A 21,288-nucleotide genomic window follows, 5' to 3' on the forward strand; every position below is an offset into this window, starting at 1 on the left:
TTCGCATATCAGAGGCCTATAGAGGTCCCTTTCAGCGCACAAAAGTTTGAAGGTCAAGGTCAAAGGTCAAGGTCACTTTGTCGCAAATCAGGGGAGTCGACGAAACCCTTATTTTTTGAGTAATTTTGATCGGATAGTCTTCAAACTTCATGGGAATATCGTTCATGGTCTGGCGCTCAGCTGATTATTTTTTGGTGGCGATTGGCCTTGACCTTCATATGTTTTTTTTTATTTTTATTTTTGTCTGTAATCTATATTAATATTTCGGCACGCCCCTTTCTTTGTTCCACCATCAGATTTTTGTGACTGCATGAAATGAAACAAGATTAGACACATATATTAATGATATTATTGTCTTCCTCAAGAGGCCCCTCAAAATTCGTTTTGATGCATTTTCACAAACTCCAACGGATTCCATTCAAATTCGGTACGATTATGGCTTTTGGTCCAACTTAGATCATTGGCTATAAATTTTTTCCATAACACTTCCGATATTCGAAAAAAAATCGATAAATCGATATCCCTTATGAGATTTTCCATTGAAATCCACTCAAGTTTAAGGCCTACGGGGGACGCAAATTTCCACTTTGCCCTGGGCGCTGTTTACCTCCGCTACGCCAAGCTGTTAGGGTTAGGGTTCGGGTTTGGGTTAGTGTTCGGGTTAGGGTTAGCTACCCTAACACTAACCCTAACAGCCAACCCTAACCCTAACCCCAACAGCTAACCCTAACCCTAACCGCTAACCGCTAACAGCTATTCAGGAAATTTGCAAGAAAGCCCGGGCAACGCCAGGCTTTATTGCTAGCCCGAGCAACGCCGGGCATGACTACTAGTCACGTATAAATCACTCTGCAGAGCACAGTTATCATTGGAAATTTTTGTAACTTCGCACATCAGAGGCCTATAGAGGTCCCTTTCAGCGCATACAATTTTGAAGGTCAAGGTCAAAGGTCAAGGTCACTTTGTCGCAAATCAGGGGAGTCGACGAAACCCTTATTTTTTGAGTAATTTTAATCTAATCGTCTCCAAACTTTATGGGAATGTAGTATATGGTCTGGCACTCAGCTGCTTAGTTTTTGGTGGCGATTAGCCTTGACCTTCATGGTTAGCGCCTGAGGTAAAACATATTTGACCCCAAGGTCAAATTTTCAAGTTTTAGGAATCATATCGTGTAGTACCTCAAATTGAACACCTCGATGAGTGCTTTCTAGATATGTCAAGCTTGAGACATTATGACGTCATTTGGTGACGTTATGAGGCAAACGCATATTTTTCATGGTTACTCTGTGGAACGATTCTCATTGGAATCTCTCGTAGGCAGATATTCCTCAAGGAGTCACTCTTGGTGGATAGCAGCTCTGTTCACCTCAGTGTGACCTTAAAGAAGTCACACGTGGTCACCTTTTGGCAAGATACGGGTCACCCTGCGGGTGACATTGGTTTTTTTTAATTTGTCTGTCTGTCTTTGTGACTCGGATATCTCAAAAGGTTATGGACGGGTTCAGCCAAAACTTGGTGGACAAGTTTGGTGCGTGACGAGGACAAATTGATTTGGGATAACATCTGGATACGAGAATTTTTTGAAATTGAAGTGATTCTTCACCATTGAGATGAGATATATAGCATGATATTTCACAAAGTTGTGGATGGATGAGTCGAGTAGATGACAAGAATGAGCCGATTAGATTTTGGTTAAGGTCCAGATGGAGATTCGGCCTATCAGTGGGATACAAAAGGTAAACTGTTTAGCCTGGCAGAGGTGTACGATCTACTCTGTGCTGTTCTAGTCATGCAATTGCTGCCTCATCAGTCAAAGACGACCAATGTTGATGTTATGACCCTCCCCCCACTGCCCCCCACCCCCACCCCTCCAATGAAAACCATTTTAAAAAACCAACCAACAATATCTGAAGTCGCGATGGAATGTATTTGATCATTGGAGGTGCATCCTTTAAAATGGACGACAAATATCAAATTAGGTCCAAGCAAGCAGCACTTACCAACAGCTGTACAGGTTCTGCATTGTCAGCTATCTTGGGAGGCTGCACCGGGAAAAACCGGCAAGATAGGCCAGGTGGGTGGTGAAAAGAAGTAGCAATACAGGAGCAATAAATACAGAGGAGATAGCAGAGAGTTCAAGATGAAAGCAATGTTGAAAATCTAATGACAAAAGCTCAAATGGTAAACCAGAATGCATCTCAAAATGCGAGCAGACAAAACAAAGAAACACGGAAGCGATTACAAAACGCGGACGTCTCGCCCAAAACAGCGGTGGATGAGCTACTAAAGGCTACTTGTACTAATGACACTGACACACACACACACACACACACACACACACACACACACACACACACACACACACACACACACACACACACACACACACACACACACACACACACACACACACACACACACACACACACACCTCCCGCTGTGTGGGCAGACAGGTTAATTAAATTGATTAATAAGTAGACAAGATATTTAAGTTATAAGACCATATTTCTAGTTTAATGTGACACGGCACAAGGAAAGAGAGGAAACGAGTACTTTGTAATGAGGTGGAAACATTATGAACCTTCATTGATAATTTCATGATCGTGGAATGATGCTCCAAATTCCCCACAAGGCAAAGAGGTGATGAAATGTGTTATGATGGAACTTCGTTTAATATAATCACTTTCAAGATACCCTGGTCTGTAACAGAATGTTCAGTATACCAAATTTAATTTAGGGATTGGCGGCCCATAGAGAGCGAGCGTGTTTTTCATGAAGCGGCTGGTCAGACATGACGTTCCTATACCGTGATGTGGCCTGCCTCCTTACAGCTCACACAATACAAACATTTCATTCAGTTAGACAAGCGGCAAATTTTAAAATAAATAAATAATACAGGGATTGATGTCTCATATGATGATAAAATAGATGACAAGATAAAAAAAAAATATTAAAAAGAAAATTAAACGGAGAGTTTGTTACCAATCTATCTGAAACTAGCAGCAAACAAGTTTTGCTCGCATCAAAAATGGTTCCGGGCCTAATGAGTTGGTCTACTGCCAGTTGGCACCTGTCAAGCATTTTAGCAGATGCTGAATAAATGAAGGCCAAACATCATTTGTGTAGAACAAAATGTTATTGCTAAAGTTTGTATTCTTCGATTGTGGTCAACATTGCATTCGTGCACATTCTTTCATGGTACTGTACAGCGGTGTAGAGTCAAACAGCTTCCCCTTCCAAAACATTTCGGAGCCAAAAACACTTTTAGTATAATGGCATCAGGAACCTCAGCAGGTGCTGGAACGTCTGTGGTTCCAAACTACATTCAAAAGGATAAACATCGTACCGAGTTGTACTTGGATGGGACAATTCCTTCAATTGCGGAAAAAGCTTGCATACTCCCTCCCGGTGGGGCTTGCGTCACGTTTTACAGGTGAAAGCAATCCAAGGTCACAGTGTCACGTGGTGCAGGTAGAGAGGCTCCAGAATTAACGCCAAAGAAAATCATCAATTCATTTTGCAATGAAATGAAATGAAAGAGTGGCTCACTCTCGAATGAAGACATGGTAAGTAAGGTGAAGTTTGGAAAGGGAGAATGATCACAAATGGCCATAAATTATACAAGGACCCCCTGCGATTGTCGATTGGCCTATTTGGTTGTGTCAACATAGTCAACGGATATTTGTACAAATTGCATTTTGCTCCAGAATTTGGATGCCTCGATAGTTTCCATGTTGCGTCGGGTGCAGTAAGCCATCCGATGAAATGAATAACAACGAAAATGAAAACCCCTCACACATTGACAGGGAAACAAACCATGTGGCTGACAGACCCCATGGTGTAGGCTTTCAAAAGAACGAGTACTTTGGATAAAGAATACCTTCCGGTCTGCTGCATTATTAGGCAATAATCTGTTACATAAGGATACAGTGAGTAATGGCTGGTGTGGAGCTTTGTGGTTGAAACTATGCTCCTTCACTCAAAAGGTTGAATGTCCTTCCAGAAAGAAAGGTAAAATATTTCAGTGTTTAAAGTAAGCAAGATAGGTGGTTCACATCAAACAAAAGTCACAGCAGTAAAGGATATGCAAAACTGTATCAACTCCTCTCATCTCCTCTCCTTGGTAAGGATGGGGTGCCTCAAGGCAGTGTTCTCAACCAAGACCAATTCCTGATCTTCATCAACGATCTGACCGACTCTGAAAAATCCTCTTTCTCTCTTTGCGGATGACTCGACCCTCTGACGTGACATTCTTCATCCTTAAGATAGGCAGGCAGCCTCATCCCTCTCCTCAGACCTTGATAGAAGCACAAGCTGGTCAACACTTGGAATATGTTTTTCAATCCTGACAAATCTCACACTCTCACCATCTCTCTCTGAAAAGACCACCCCCACATCTATTTTCTTAACAATCCTCTTGAGGAAGTTCAGTCATTCAAACTCCTGGGTGTCACTATCAACCATGATCTTTCTTGGACAAATCAGCTTTCAAAGTTGCCCTCCAAAGCCAGCCGCCGACTGGGCATCCTCTGTTGGGCAAAGTCCTTTCTTGGCACACCTGAACTCCTATCCACTGAGAAGGCTTGCATATGCAGCTTGATGGAGTGCGGCTCTCCTTTCTGGGCTTGTGCCCCTGCCTCACACATTGCTCAGCTTGACACCTAACCATGGAAACCAAGGGCTTAAAGATTATTGGAATCTCCCACAATGAAGCCGAGTAAATCGAATATGTGACTATCACTTTCACATCACAGACAGGTTGGGGGATGGGTGGGGGGAAGGCTCTCTGTCTTTTACCCCCTCCTTTCTGGTTTTGCACCCTCTGTTTCTCCATGCTTTGTCCCCTCCCCCCTCCCCCCGACAAGGTTGGAGACGGGGGACATTAAAATGAACTCCGTCCGACCGACCAACCGATCATCCATCCATGTACTTTTGGGTACGCGATATTTCAAAAAAAAAAAAACAACCCAAAAACGTTGAACATTTAACTTTCGTATTGCAGATATCTATTCCTCATGACATGATCTCAACCTGATTAGATCACGGCTGTGATTGGCTGAATTCTGTTGCCATGGCAACCACCGTGGTAACTTGGCTTGTGCACGCGATATTTCAAAAAAACATTCAAGATTTAGCTTTGATATAACACAGATCTATTTATTCCTCAAACCACCCAAAAGACAGGGGGCCAAGAGTATCAGCTGCTTGTTCTCAAGACTGTGTAAAGTGTTCTATGAACTCTCTCTCATTATTTATTATTAATAATAATAATAATAATAATATTATATTACCGAGCCAGCGTAGGTTCAGTAATCTAACCATCCTCTCCACTGGAGCGTGAACCAGCCAAGACAATTGACTTTGAAGTGGTGATGGATGAGTTTGCCTCACTAAAGTCGAGGAAGACATGAACCACGCATTCATCACAACCACTGCACATTTAGTAGGCCGATGGCCATTTAGAAAGGTGGAAATTTGAGATATCGCCATAAGGCCAAAAAAAAATAAAAAATGTTGCATTGGCGTAACCCGCCCGACCCTACGTTTTTTTTTTTGTTTTTTTGCTATCGAAAAATTTTGCCGACCCTATTTTATTGCTATTTTTGTTGTTTTGCTATCGTTTTCAAGTATCTTGTTCATTGCGATCGCGATCGCAAAAACCCGGAAGTGTTTCGGACAGAACCCGCCGACAAAAAGGGTGGTACTCGAGCCGGGGGAGATTTTGGGAGGGATTTATTAGGAAAAAAAAAAAAAAAAGATCCCGACCGACCTACCTTATTTTTCAGTGACCCGTTACGCCAATGCAACATTTTTTTTTTTTGGCCTAAGCGTCTTTTTTCTCGATACGCCACTGCTGAGATCTGAATCCAAGCCAAAGCCATACATGCTTGCATGGAGTAGAGCAATTCAAGTCCTATATAAAGGCTTAATACTTCACCCTCAGTGGAATATTTGGCCTTTACATAAAAACTAATGGATGAGTTTGGGCTCTTCACTCATGCAGCACATACGAGGAAAATGCCAAGAATGTTGTCACGTATTGTTACGTCCACATGATAACAAAGCGAGGTTTGTGACTCTGGGAAGCTTTTACCATATCAAATTCATTCTCAGATGCCAGATATAAACTGTGCTTCTGAATCCATGAGCAGGATAACAGATCTTCAGTTTGTCCATCGAGCAGTTCAAGTATGAATCCAATTGGCACATTCGGATCATGAATGAAGCAATATGGTAGCGGTAACAGGATTAGTTCGGCATTTACTTTCAGCGTGGAAAATATCTCAGTTGGTAGTGTACTCGTCAATGACCTGTACAGTTAAGGTTTGCTCCATGACGGGGTTGGTTCCAACTATAAACAGCCATTTTGGTGCACTGCCAGAACTGGATGCTGCATCTTGGAGCATACCAGTTTATTTTCGGCCATGAAGCTGGCTTTCCAATCTGCATTTGGGTTATTGAAGGTAAAGCTGCAACATTGTATATCGAATAGAGTAGATGATTGTGCAGTGGTGCACTGGCCGAATTCTGTCCTTGAGGTTAGCTGTGTAATTATCACGACCGAGAGTAGGTAGTGAGTGCACCTGGCGAAGGCAGGATGGCAAAAATAGTGTCTAGTACTAATTTTCTTTGTATTTCCTTGAAGGCAAATAAATGCCATCACGTTAACGTGAACGAAACAAGGAGGATGTATGAAGGATGTGGGAGGTGAGGTGAGATAACCTTTCGTCTCCAAGCCTGTTCTGCTTCCTGCAGCTTCCCAAAGCGCTCAGCAAGTGACACTCGTACTTCTCCTGGCATGCGGTTCAGCTGGTTGCGTCGCTCCTCATCGCAGCTGCGCTGCAGCACACTCATCCTTTGGGAAGGAATGACAGAATTTGATAATTGTAAGCAAGGAACAGCCAGAGAGAAAAACAATGCAAGGACAAATGGCAGGGAGAGAAAGGAGACTATGTCAGGGAAATAGAATACCACATGATAATCGGTTCTTGTGAAGGACGGACGAAGGTAGAGCAGAGAAAGGTTGTATAGTAAGTTGGAGGAAATGGAAAGAAGACTACAATTTGAGGTCGTTCCATTCATAAAGATAAACATCGTAGTGAAGACAGGATGAGTAGCAGTAGGATATATATATATATATATATAATTAATATCTGTTTCATTTCCCTCTTGGAAGAAAAGCATTTTCAATGAATCTGTTGTTGAAGGTGGAAGGTTGGACAGGTGGAAGGCACCTGAAGGTTGAAGGTGGAAGGCAGTGGAAGGTTGGACAGACAAATAGACAGGAGGAATCCCTTTCCCGTGTTCCTCGCATGAAGTTCAAGGCTCATAAAACAGATGGGGTCAGAGAGTCAAAGCACGTTGCAGCCAAGTTATTGAGGTTCAGCCGTTACGACGGTTTGATCAGTGAACCATTTTGCTTTAAATTCAAAGTATAACCTTATCCTCTTCTTGTAGAGAATTGGGGAAGGCTGCTGGAGGGGGCAGGGGGGGGGTTATCCTGGTAACTTGTAAAGAGTAGGGGGAGGCTGTGGCGGAAGGGAAGTAGGGAAAGTTGGAGGGGGGTTGGGGGTCTGGGTGGGAGGGGGAGATAAGAGTTTAAAATATGAGTGGAAGAAAAAGTGGAAGCCAACTACACTACCAAACAACAACTCTAGTCATCAGTAACCACAATAACTGCCAGTCAGGTGTGCAGACACTCTAAACAACATGCCTTTCACAGGGCAAGTCTGGCCAGGACAGCAAGCCCAAACACTCGCCCTGCACGTGTCATTCTTCAACCCACCCCCCGCCCCACACACAACCACCAAGTCTATCCTCCCTCGTCCTTTTATCCATATATATATATATATATATATATATATATATATATATATATATATATATATATATATATATATATATATATATATATATATATATATATATATATGATCTCAAATGCTCTTTAAAAACAAACAAACAGTCACACGTTGCTTTGTCCACATTTTGTAGTTAGAAGAACACAACTTTTCTCAACACCCGTTCGGGTACAGTTGTTACCATATACGATTCATCCTCCCTTGTTCCCTCTCCAAATACACGTCCTGAATCAAGAATACACGTTAAAACTGGTGATGCTTTGATGTGCCATGTTCATGAACACTGGGAACGTCACGTACTGTGGACATGAAACCGGACGCTAAAAGTGTACACCGACAGAGTCTAGTTTGTACTGGGTTGGCACGTGCCTTCAAACCGTTTCAAATGGGTTCGATTCCCGAGCAGACTATGCACCTCCACGCTGGTTTATTTGCAGTCGGGAACGTCGGAACCATTGAACACGCCGTCCTTGGAAGGCACATCAAAGCGAGGGGGCTTCACCTTAAAAGATCCCTTTCAAAAAAGAGAAGGCCCTCCTTTGCCAGCACTCTGGCCAAGGTCCAAGTTTCTGTCCTAATCTCCAACACTCTGCTGCAGAGCGATGACACTTCCAGGGTTGGTTCGAAGCAGCAACGGCCACTTGGCACGAGAATCGTGGTGCTCTGCGAAGAGAATGGACATTCCTTGATCTCTGATGTTTTGTCACGTAAATGTATCGAGCTATTTACCAACGGTTCCACACAAAGCATTTCCATGTCACCGACATCGATCGTGACCCTTCGCCGACAAACGAAACACAGACCTGTTGCAGTAAATATTGCACAAATTCACAGACGTGACGAATGGTGATAGAAAGGACGACATCAAGATGCCCTTACACATTATTTATTGAGGCATTCTCATCACAGCGATTGCACGGCGTATTAACTTGCAAACTGGGAGATAGAGGAGAGAAAGGTCACTCGATCACAAGCGATCAATAAATAACACCATCAACACGAATCATGAGGTAAAGCTGGACAGCAACCGTTTCATCGACAATGTGACCAAAGAATGGCAGGGGTTTCGACGTTCCCTCACCTGTCTTTGACAGACATGGGGCCGATGGAGATGGTCTGGCGTTCCTCGTCCTGCCCGCTTCCTACCTCCGCATCGCCTTCTGATTCTTCAGGCGGGCCGGGCAAGGAGCCCTGCAACGATTGGCCGAGCCCATGAAGGGCGTTACCGCTGTCGCACCGCCCGGGAGTGCGCTGCCATGGTGACGAGGGAGGTGTCTTTGGCGATGTTGGTGCCTTGCTCAAATTTTCTTCAAAAAGGGCTATTGAGAGCACAGATAGATACACATAATTAAAGCAGCATAAAATAAGCATTCTTAATCTTAATGACATTGAACAAGAAATCGAGAAAAATTAATAATTTGGGGTCGGCAAAACAAAAACAAAATATGTTGATAAAAAATATAATGTGTATTTGACGACATATTGTTGTGGGCCAGGGTTCGGCGGCGATAAACGACCACTAGGTGGAGCAGTAGAGCCGTCTCCCACCGAACACCCGGAATTTAGGTCGTGACTCTCGGATAAGTCCGAAAGGTCACGGGTCCCTTATAATACATCGGCTCGGGGGGGGGGGGGTCCTCGTGTACAAAAAAAATGTACCCTAAGTTACCTACTGGAATTTTGAAGTTGACCACTTCCCTTAACAGAAACAAGGACAAATGTGTCCAAGAGCAACGTCCTAAAGGTTTTGTCGGCAAACCCCCCCCCCAAAAAAAAACAACTTCGGATATTTCGTCACGTGCCTTGATTAAGCCAATAGCGAGACCCATCATCGTGTATATACGTAGTTACTAAATATAGTGCATTTACGAAATAAATAATGAATTTACGAATTTACAATACATTAAATGGAATAATCTTTAATTTAAATAGTAACGTGAACTTTTCGAAACTTTAAAGCAAATGTCCGAATATATTTAAAAGTTCATGATAGACGCTCTCAAAAGGCACCCTCAATGCGAGGATGTGTACAAGTGTTTAGTATTTAAGGAGATCCGGATCGTGTATATAAAAGAGCCGAGTCCTAATATAAAGGTTTTGTCTTCACAAGAAAAAGAACAACGCCGAGCGTTCTTAGAGCAGCGTTCGCTACGCGAGACGCTGCTAAAAGTTAGTTACCATTTCCATAACCCGGCAATAAGTGCGAAAATGGTTCCTCTTTTGGGGGTTCCGACGGAAATTGTCGGGCCAATTATTAGGGGTAGTGGAAATGAAAACGACTGTTACTTTGCAGTCTTACATCCTAGAAACATAAACTACCCCTCAAAATGTCGGTCTTGAAACCCTCTTTCATATGATATGCAAATTAGGTTCATTGGTTCAAGAATCAGGTCACGAGAGGTAAAAAGGTCACGAACATTTGAGTCAAGTGAAAAATCTGACCTATCTCTGACACATGCCCCACAGAACATGCCACATCCACATTTTACCCTCTCTGAGGGTCCATCCCATAACCATAGGTGCCAAGGAACACAATCATATGAATAAAGTGGAATTTGTTATAATAAAATGAAAACAGCACAGAATGGAAAGAGGTCGACTTTCAATCTGATCACTTTTCCTGATGATTTCTGATCACAAACTACCAATTATTCCTGATGCACTTTTCTGGGCTCTGTTGATAGTCTGTTCCAACGCAAGGTCTGCTCAAACCGCTTTGAAACGTCCCTTTGTTCGTTTTATGTCAAATCTGGCCTCCATAAACTCTGAATGCACTTCTGGTGCTATCTCAGGCAGCCTCCTCATGTCCTCTAGGTAGAGCAAGCACCATCTCAAGTCGTTCGTGGAATCAAAAGCAGCAAACAAGGGTAGCAGATCTTGAATGGCTTGTACTTGAAGGTTCCAGTTTCCCTCGCGATCACTCCGAATTAGGTTCTCAAGATGAGACACCAGGTGTAGAAAGGTGTTCCAATACCTGAATGTCTCACTTTCCTCAAAACACTGAAATGAATCGTTCATATTCGTCTACGAGTTCAGAGCCGATGTGGTCCTGGCATGTGTGAAGGAGGGGCACACTCTCGGGAGATTTCGCTGCTACTTCTTCTTTCAAATACAGAAGGGTATCGAGCAGATCGTTGTAATTTGTAGCTCAGTCATCTTCGTTGACGAAGGCTTTCCACTGTAACCTTGCAAATGCCTCTTTCAGCAGCTGCAGTCCTTTCAGGGACCTCACATAGTTTGTTTTTTTTCTGCCTATGACCGATTTTACAACATTTACTCCAAAAATGCAACTCTCTATCAGTATGTTTTCTGCTCCACTACTCTTTATGTACTTGCCAATGCAACCCAAAGCAACTTTAGCCAAGGCACAGCACGATATTCCCAAACTCATTTGGACGGACCAGCTGTATCTCGCGCACTATACTGTACACTCCTTCATCACAGGTCACAGGAAGCTTTGGCTGGTCAAGGAATGCAAGAACACTTTGAAAATTCTTCATAGCTGTGTACACAGAAACATAGTTGGTCACTGGGTACAGAAAGACAGGTAGAAATCCCACACGCTTGAGGGGTATGTCCTCAACACTCAGGGCAGAGTTTGCAGCACTTCATATCGGCATTGTTTGGTTCTGAGGTTGTGTGTTCAGGCGTTGATGGTGAGTTTCGCATAGGTCCATTCGTCTTAACAGCCATGCTATTTCCTTTGTGCCAACATTATTCAGGAGATCCTGGTTGACTGGATGAGAAGGGGAAACCATGTAATCTTTAGGGAGATCTAGCTTCTTGGCAGGCTTGTAGAATTCTCTCAATGTCTGGCACTTTAGTTCAGCAGTGAATGTCCGTAACCCATGCTGAAAATCTGTTTCAGACCATTTTGGTTTGCTGGTACGAGATCCTCCCTCATCTTGAAACAAGACAGCGACTGTGTCGTGGCTTCCACCAATTCCAAACAGGTTTGCTTCATTATGGTCGAAATTGTCAAAGGCACCAATAGTGAATATTGCTTTGTCAAAGTGACTCGGAAATGGGACTGTATCTGAGCTGCTCTCAACGGTAAAGGATGCCATATCATTCTGGTGGCGCAGGAGCTCATCATAACTTCAACATAAGCCAAAGCGGTTAAAACTCGTAATGAGAGTGGAACTTTTGCACAAATCATATATGGCCTGCATGTTCATAATGTGCAGGGGAGTTCGCTTTCTCCCACGATGTAAATCGTGATACATGATTTGGAAGAGACAATGCATTTGTCTAGATCTTGACTCAGAAATACCAGCCCATTCATCTTTCATGTCATTAGGCCGATCATCTTCATCGTCTGGTATGCATGGACCCGCAGTGAATTCAGTCGGGTCAAATTTATACAGGGCAGCCATGAACTTCATGTGTTCCTCGTATGAAGCTGAAACAAAAAAAATAGTACCTTCAGCCTCTTGCCGACGATGTCGTCTCGAATTAGTGATGCATCATGTACCCGCTTACGACCTTTTTCGGATCCTGTTGTACATTCTGATCTATCTAAGGTTTATCCAGGGTGAACGGGCATGACATAATAATCATTTAAGTTTCCCAACAGGAAATCGTTTAAGCGGTGGCCAAAAAGTGATCAGATTGAAAGTCAACTGCTTTCCATTCTGTGCTGTTTTCATTTTATTGCAACAAATTCCACTTTATTCATATGATTGTGTTCCTTGGCACCTATGGTGATGGGGTAGACCCTCAGAGAGGGTAAAATATGGATGTGGCATGTTCTGCGGGGCATGTTTCAGAGATAGGTCAGATTTTTCACTTGACCCAAATTTTCGTGACCTTTAGACCTCTAGTGACCTGATTCTTGAACCAATGAACGTAATTTGCATATCATATGAAAGAGAGTTTCAAGACCGACATTTTGAGGGGTAGTTTGTGTTTCTCGGGTGTAGGACTGCAAAGTAACAGTCGTTTTCATTTCCACTACCCCTAATAATTGGCCCGACAATTTCTGTCAGAACCCCCAAAAATTTACGTCCACCTACAAGGCCTTCATCCGCAGCTTGATGGAGCACTGCTCTCCCCTCTGAGCTGGCTCCCCTGCCTCACGTCTTGCTCAACTTGATGCCGTGAAAACCAAGGTCTTCAAGACTATTGGAATCTCTCATGATAGAGCTGAGTCTACGGGCCTATCACTTTGACCATTGCAGACACTACGGTGATCTGTCTTCTACCACCTCCTTTGTGGTCTTGCACCCACTTCCCTTTCCGTTCTTTGTAATCCCCCCCCCCCCAGTTTCTGCAGGGATCATACAGTTCACCAACCATCCCCTTCTGGTAAAACTACCTAAATCCAGGATCGCTGCTCACCTCACTTGGTGTTGGCTTAGGATCTTAAGTTCTTGAGTTCAAGTCCCTGTCATGCAGCTGAATGAACACTGCGCACTTCCACTCATTCATTCCTCATTTCCCACCTGTGGCACAAACTTCCACATTCTCTCCAATCTCATTCTTCCCTCCAGACCTTCAAGACAGCTGTTCACCAACATCTCAGCTCATCCCCAATCCAAAACCATGATCTTCTCTCACCTCATTAACCCCCCTCCAACTCTCAAAAAAAGAAACCACCCACACTCCACTTAACTCCAATCCCAACTCCTTCCAAATTTCCAGTTTTCCCTCCTGAAAGTTTCCTTTTGTAGCCATCTTGTCCACCCCATGCATCCTCTTCTCCCCTACCCCCCCAATTCCTCCCCAAACCCATTGTTTGTCCAAGTCTGCCTCTATATTGGCCTTCAACTCTTATGTTGGTGTTTTCCCCCTTTCTCAACTGTTCCTTTTGTTCTGTTGCATCCCAGCTCTTCTCTGAGCCTTGATTCATTATACAGAACTAGAAGAGAACTCTTTGACGTCACCAAGTACGCCTCCGCCCATATGACATTGTTACAATACTTATTACCAACCAAGTTTGATTTAAATCCCTGAACCCAGATTCAAAATATTAAATAATTCTGGCTGCCAGACCATGCGTCCGATTCAGATAAAATTGAAAAACATATATTCCACATTAATACTAGATCAGAAGTCACGTTTCACGTCGATTCAAGAAGCGGTTCAAGAGAAATAATTTTTTAAAAGATTTTAATTAAATCCAATATGGCTGCCAGACCATGTGACATAATTATTCATGAACACCCTAGTATCCCCAAGGCTTTGGAACATGTGGGTAAAGTTTCTCCTCAATCTGTCAAGCCGTTCTGGAGAAGATGATTTTAAAATGTTTATTCTTCGTAAAAAAACAAAAACAATCATAGCTGCCAAAACATGTAACTGATGATGTCATAGGTGGAGAACTTTTTGTCCCTCATGGATAGGCAATCATACTGTAAAGTTTTGCCTCGATGTGTTCAGCTGTTTTGAGGAAGGAGATTTTTGAAGGATTTTATGTGAAACAAAATATGGCTTCCAAATCACATGGCCAACAACGTCAATTTTTTTTCCCCTCCATACAATTTAGCCCTTGATGATCCTCAAAAAATTTCATACTGATCGGATAAAGCGTTTGACGTCTGCAATTATGACATCATAACAAAGCCACCTACGACACCATCAAAATCACACTCGTTTCTCATGGGGAGTTCTTCACATGTGCCAAGTTTCAATATTTTCCGTGGAGCGGTTTCAGAGATACAGAGGTCCAAAGTTTTTCCTTTTTAGCCGCGTCTCGTTGCGAACGCTGGCTCTAAGAGAGCTCCGTATTGTTCTCCTTCTTTGTGTTCTTCTTCTGGTGAAGACAAAACCTTTATGATGCGGCTCTTGGACACATTTGTCCTTGTTTCCAACATGGCTACCACACCACATGACCTATGACATCATAATTATCATTAAAACATTCTATATGAGTGGTCACACCTATGGTGAAAACTTTGTGTCAATTGGATAAGCGTTTGCAGAAAAAAACCAGAGAAAATTAGCACGGACGGATGGATGTACGTACGTATGGACAACCCGAAAACATAACGCCTCCGGCAACTTCATCAGTGGAAGCATCCTCAAAAGAAAAAAATAAAAGCTCTTCTCCAACTTCCCTCTTTCCCTTTAGTGGTTTCTGCCCATGGACCTGACCCTGGATACCCCCAGCACATATGCAAAATTTGGTGGAGATTGGTCAAGGGGTGTGGAATTGCATACAAATCAAAGAAAAGGGTTCACACACACACACACACACACACACACACACACACACACACACACACACACACACACACACACACACACACACACACACACACACACACACACACACACACACACACATACACACACACACACACACGACTTTGCCCTTCCAGCCAAAAAAAAAACCCACATAAAGCAACCAATAAAAGCTACACGAGGTAAGCACTTCGCTGTTTCAAATCCTATCTGGGTTTCTTCACAGCTGCAGCCAGTTACAAGGAGTAGGTGCATGAGAATCCCAATGCTTCGCATCCCCATTAGTGGCTGGACCAGTTTCATCGAGTTTGCAAGTGGTCGGCGATGGCGTAGTCAAACGCACACCGAGTCTCCCAGACACGTGCCCTGATTGGGTATGATTGTAACTTTAGAGGGGTAACTAATGATAAAGTTCGAGTCACAGCTGGGGATAATTGATTAGGTGAGAGCTGATTCGTTGTTCCTTCTAATTACAGGTGAGAGACAAGATTAAGCTTTTGGTGTCGATGTGCGTGCGTGTGCACATACATGCACATATGTATGTCTGTATGTATGCATATCGATAAAACCAGATTAAACAATCAATCACACCTGAGAAAAACAACACCTCTATCTTTACGTGTAAAAACTAGGCTCAAAGATGCACACACTGTTATCAGTTCTGCAAGTCATTCAATGTTTATCTGTTGTTAGGCAACAAAATTCAACTTGAAAATAATTAACTTTTCAAAGAAAATAAAGTTCCATCAAATGCGGTCCAAGATGTAGCTCTTTCAGGACTTTTGTTGGGTGACCGAAGCTCGTGCAAATCGAACACACGCCAGAAAAGAATGCATGAACATCCACCCATGTGAGGTACTGGACGCGAGTGCACAAAGCAAATCAACGGACGTGCCGTTTTAACCAGACCGACACAAAGCAGGCTGCCAGCCACGTCGTGCTCGGATGAGACCATCGCAGGAGAAGGCAGCACTAAATCCCAAGCATTTCAGAAATGCTCCGATATAAAAATTCTCTTGCACTATATCGTAGCAGTCATCAAGTAAATGAGAATACATTTTCTTTAAACTTCTACAGATTACGAGTGAATGAGCGAACAGATCGAGCCCAGGATAAACGCGTTTGAGTGCTGCACAAACCACACGAGAGAGATCTCCTGTATCGACATCATAATCGGAGCACAGAGCTTAGGACAATGGGAGCAGCTTTGACAACGATGCCAAACAAGGAGCACAAGTTATCCTGCTCATGTTCTTTACCGTGGTAGCACAAAAGAAGTACCTGTACTCCTCCTCGATGTGAAATGATTTTATAAGGAATGAAGGAAATATGAATGAGCCAACCTCGTGTGCTCTTACCTTGCTCTGGTGATGACACAAACTTGACATTTCTGTCCACTACCGCATTGCTCCCGTAGTCGTCAGGCATCGGTTCACATTCACCTGGCAATCTCTCTTCCTCCATTTTAGTTTGACTCTTGGCCGTCTTTGAATTCAGCTGAAGGCAATTTTCTCTCGCTTGCTCTGACTTCGCAATTCCTTCAACAATATCACCTTCACACATGTTGGCCATTACTGGCCGTGCAGGTGGTGATGCAGCCTCCTTTTCAAACGTGATCTCAACATTTGTCCTCAGTACAGGTTCCTCAACCGTGCTTGCCGAAGTTGGGTCATACTCCAAAGGTTCTTCCAACGTGACCTTGGATGCTTTTAGCTCGCAGGTCTCCATCACTGTCTGTGAGGTTTCTGGATCACCATATGCTTTCTCCAAGTCTGTGTCAACGCCTTCCCTATACCCATGGCATTCCACGAAGCTGGGTGTGTCCAACCCAGTTTGGTTGTCCATGTGGCCAACGTGAAATCCGAACTGGGACCCAGGCGTGGAGGAAGTATGGGTCAAAGGACCAGGGGTGGTTCTCAGATCGTCTACTCTGTTGGAATCTGTGGTGCAGCCAACCTAGAGTGTGAAAGAAGAATAAAGTAAGCATGGCTGATGAAAATGAAGAGCCAGAGTTAGTTAGATGAGTGAAGGAGTGTAGGTGGGGGGTGGGGGGTGGATGTGGAGAAGGAGGTTGAGAGGGGGTAGAGTAGTAGTAGTAGTAGTAGTAGTAGTAGTAGTAGTAGTGTACAGAGGGATTTGTTACACCAGGAAGAGAGAGAGGCATGCAGGCAGAGAGATAATCCAGGACAGAACAATGTGGTGATGTTCTCTGCAAACTGTGATAAAACACAAAATTAAAGCCATGTGTGATAAACACACTCGCACAGTCTTTCAGTGTCTCATTCAAAATGGCCTGTTTTATGCAAGATACGCTCAGCCACAGGGCAGTAATGAGACCATAATACAAACAGCAAGCAAACAAAAACTGCCAATGCTTTGAATTTTTGTAATTAATGACATTTCACATGATGCGAGAGAAAGCGTTTACCACAGGCCTTCATGGATGGGGAATTAAAAAAATACCTTTTGCAATACTCCAATCATAAATGGTCTCAAAGGCAGTTTTTGGTAATTACATTGGGCTCGTGACGTCATCAAAGCAGCGATATGTTGGCAATACAACATCACGGAATGTGCAGAGATTCATCTATTTAATCAAATTAATTGGTCTATAAAAGGAACAAGACCGGGACCACAGCATTGTGTGTGTGCGAGAAACACGAACAACATGCATTGTAATCATCAAATGGCTACTCCACATTTTGCAAGGGCAGACTGCAGAATGGTCAAGGCAAGCCAAATGAACCTGATATTTTCATTTGAAAAGAGAAGAAAATGAAATGAATGAATGAGAATGTGTTAGAAGAAAGATAAACGATCTGCAAGACTCGAGAATAACAGGGTGTGATATGTTGGCTCTGTCCATGCTGCTGTAGCAAAAAAAAAAAGGTTGCCGGTGCATATTTGAACCCAAGGCCTTGCCTATTATTGGCATCTTCCAGCAATGGCAGAGGCTCGTAGAGCCTGATCGGTGCACATTGCAGAGAGGTTAGTAACCTGCTTTCAACAAACTTTATCTTGTCTTGTACCAACAGAGTTCACCATCAACAGCTCGACGGCTCAAGGCCAGCTCCACAGCATTGCATAAATGTACATTCATCAAACAATCTGGTGCTTGTTCAACTACCTAAGTCTTCTTTTGTCATCCGCTCTCTAATTTGTGGAAATTGCCTTCCTGAGTACTGGACATCAATTTTGCCCTTCCTCCCAATTCTTAAAGGTAGCAACTGTCATGATGTATCCCATTTTTGATCCAGGCTCCTTTATCATTTGATTCCACCAAACATCTTTAATCTGAATGTACCAACTCCACCTGTTCCTCACCATGGAAATAGTTTTAGTTATATTTGTATTTTTGCCAATACTATATCGTTCCCTCAGATTCCTGCTTTTTCTCCAATGCAAACATTCACTGGCAGCACACAACAAACTCCCAACCTCAGTACTTCAGCATTTCCATAGACCATCTGCAAATGAAAATGCTGACCTTTTCAAACACCGACACCGATCAATCATCCTCACCCCTCCCCCACCCCAAAATATGAAAACAGACATATATATATATATATATATATATATATATATATATATATATATATATATATATATATACATATATATATATACATATATATATATACATATATATATATACATATATATATATACATATATATATATACATATATATATATACATATATATATATACATATATATATATATACATATATATATATACATATATATATATACATATATATATATACATATATATATATACATATATATATATACATATATATATATATATATATATATATATATATATATATATATATATATATATATATATATATATATATATATACACACACAGTGGGGAGAACAAGTATTTGATACACTGCCGATTTTGCAGGTTTTCCCACTTACAAAGCACATAGAGGTCTGTAATTTTTTATCATAGGTACACTTCAACTGTGAAAGACGGAATTTAAAACAAAAATTCTGAAAATCAAATTGTATGATTTTTAAATAAATCATTTGCATTTTTCTTGCATCAAATAAGTATTTGATACATCAGAAAAACAGAACTTAATATTTGGTACAGAAACCTTTGTTTGCAATTACAGAGATCAGACGTTTCCTATAGTTCCTAACCAGGTTTGCACAGACTGCAGCAGGGATTTTGGCCCACTCCTCCATGCAGATCTTCTCCAGATCCTTCAGGTTTCAGGGCTGTCGCTGGGCAACACAGACTTTCAGCTCCCTCCAAAGATTTTCTCTTGGGTTCAGGTCTGGAGACTGGCTCGGCCACTCCAGGACCTTGAGATGCTTCTTACGGAGCCACTCCTGAGTTGCCCTGGCTGTGTGTTTCGGGTCGTTGTCATGCTGGAAGACCCAGCCACGCCCCATCTTCAACGCTCTTGTTGAGGGAAGGAGATTGTTGGCCAAGATCTCGCGATGCATGGCCCCATCCATCCTCCCCTCAATACGGTGCAGTCGTCCTGTCCCCTTTGCAGAAAAGCATCCCCAAAGAATGATGTTTCCACCTCCATGCTTCACAGTTGGGATGGTGTTCTTGGGGTTGTACTCATCCTTCTTCTTCCTTCAAACACGGCGAGTGGAGTATAAACCAAAAAGCTCTATTTTGGTCTCATCAGACCACATGACCTTCTCCCATTCCTCCTCTGGATCATCCAGAATGTCATTGGCAAACTTCAGATGGGCCTGGACATGCGCTGGCTTGAGCAGAGGGACCTTGCTTGTGCTGCAGGATTTTAATCCATGACGGCGTAGTGTGTTACTTACGGTTTTCTTTGATACTGTGGTCCCAGCTCTCTTCAGGTCATTGACCAGGTCCTGCCGTGTAGTTCTGGGCTGATCCCTCACCTCTCATGATCATTGAGGCTCCACGAGGTGAGATCTTGCATGGAGCCCCAGACCGAGGGAGATTGACTGTTATCTTGAACTTCTTCCATTTTCTAATAATTGCGCCAACAGTTGTTGCCTTCTCACCAAGCTGCTTGCCTATTGTCCTGTAGCCCATCCCAGCCTTGTGCAAGTCTACAATTTTGTCCCTGATGTCCTGAGATAGCTCTCTGGTCTTGCCGATTGTGGAGAGGTTGGAGTCTAATTGATTGAGTGTGGACAGCTGTCTTTTATGCAGATAACGAGTTCAAACAGGTGCAGTTAATACAGGTAATGAGTGGAGAATGGGAGGGCTTCTTAAAGACAAAACTAACAGGTCTGTGAGAGCCGGAATTCTTACTGGTTGGTAGGTAATCAAATACTTATTTCATGCAATAAAATGCAAATTAATTATTTAAAAATCATACAATGTGACTTTCAGGATTTTTGTTTTAGATTCTGTCTTTCACAGTTGAAGTGTACCTATGATAAAAATTACAGACCTCTACGTGCTTTGTAAGTGGGAAAACATGCAAAATCGGCAATGTATCAAACACTTGTTCTCCCCACTGTATATATAAAGCCTGGTGTTGGCTTAGTGGTTAGGGTGGCGGCTTAGGATCCCAGGGTCCTGAGTTCAAGCCCCGTTGGCTGCTGAATTAACACCAGGGTGTTGACTCAGCCTGTCATCCATCTGAGGTCGGCGAAATGAGTACCAGTGTACTGGTCCCGGTGTATGCCCCGGTTAGAATAGGTATACCATATCCCTGTGTGTCGTAAGAGGTGACCAGGGTTGGCATCAGGAAGGGCATCCGGCCATAAAACATTGCCTCAAGAAAAAGCCTAACCCCTGTAAAAACGGTCATATATATATCCTTACCCATCCCACCATGACATTAAGTAGATAAACCAAATGCATTCATGTGATGTTAATGGAGTGCAAGCATGATGAGTCGCATTTCCTTGTGTAAACTGTTATCCTGGTGTTTCACAGGCAGGGTGTGTGCCATCCAACAGATAAGAAGTTAAGCCGGATGGTCTGTCTGATAGCCCTTGCTGGTGGATGTTGAAGGCCCCATGGTGTCTTTCGCAAAGAGTAGGCGATAGTCAATGGCACCGTGAAAAAATTACAAATTCCAGTACTAACCTATAGAGTAGACACACATTGGTAGCACAAATGTGCTCCCAGAAATGCAGCAACCAGCAGCCAGATGCTGCATGCAAATCAATCGAAGGAGTATACATGCACTTCTTAATACAGGATTGAAATATTTACAAACTTCAAAGTGCATGTCAGTAAAGTTTGAAAATCAAAATCAATAAATATATAC

General features: G+C 42.8%; 1 protein-coding gene across 9 annotated transcripts in view; it reads right to left on the reverse strand.

The window, feature by feature from the left end:
• LOC147021332 (supervillin-like) overlaps nucleotides 1-21,288 on the reverse strand; it is a 241,248-nt gene that overhangs the window by 65,517 nt on the left and 154,443 nt on the right. For 8 of the 9 annotated variants that reach the window (XM_085891183.1, XM_085891184.1, XM_085891180.1 and 5 more), the window contains 4 exons: nucleotides 16,406-17,003; nucleotides 8,944-9,181; nucleotides 6,724-6,856; nucleotides 2,001-2,042 (listed from right to left, as the gene is read on the reverse strand). In XM_085891183.1, coding sequence (XP_085747309.1) covers nucleotides 2,001-2,042; nucleotides 6,724-6,856; nucleotides 8,944-9,181; nucleotides 16,406-17,003 — 1,011 coding nt within the window. The remainder of the gene's footprint in view (nucleotides 1-2,000; nucleotides 2,043-6,723; nucleotides 6,857-8,943; nucleotides 9,182-16,405; nucleotides 17,004-21,288) is intronic. The other variant, XM_085891186.1, reaches the window with a different exon arrangement.

The sequence above is a fragment of the Eptatretus burgeri genome, chromosome 8 (genome assembly GCF_056783735.1).
Source record: "Eptatretus burgeri isolate ZD-2024b chromosome 8, Ebu_testis_v1, whole genome shotgun sequence".
Taxonomy (NCBI): domain Eukaryota; kingdom Metazoa; phylum Chordata; class Myxini; order Myxiniformes; family Myxinidae; genus Eptatretus; species Eptatretus burgeri.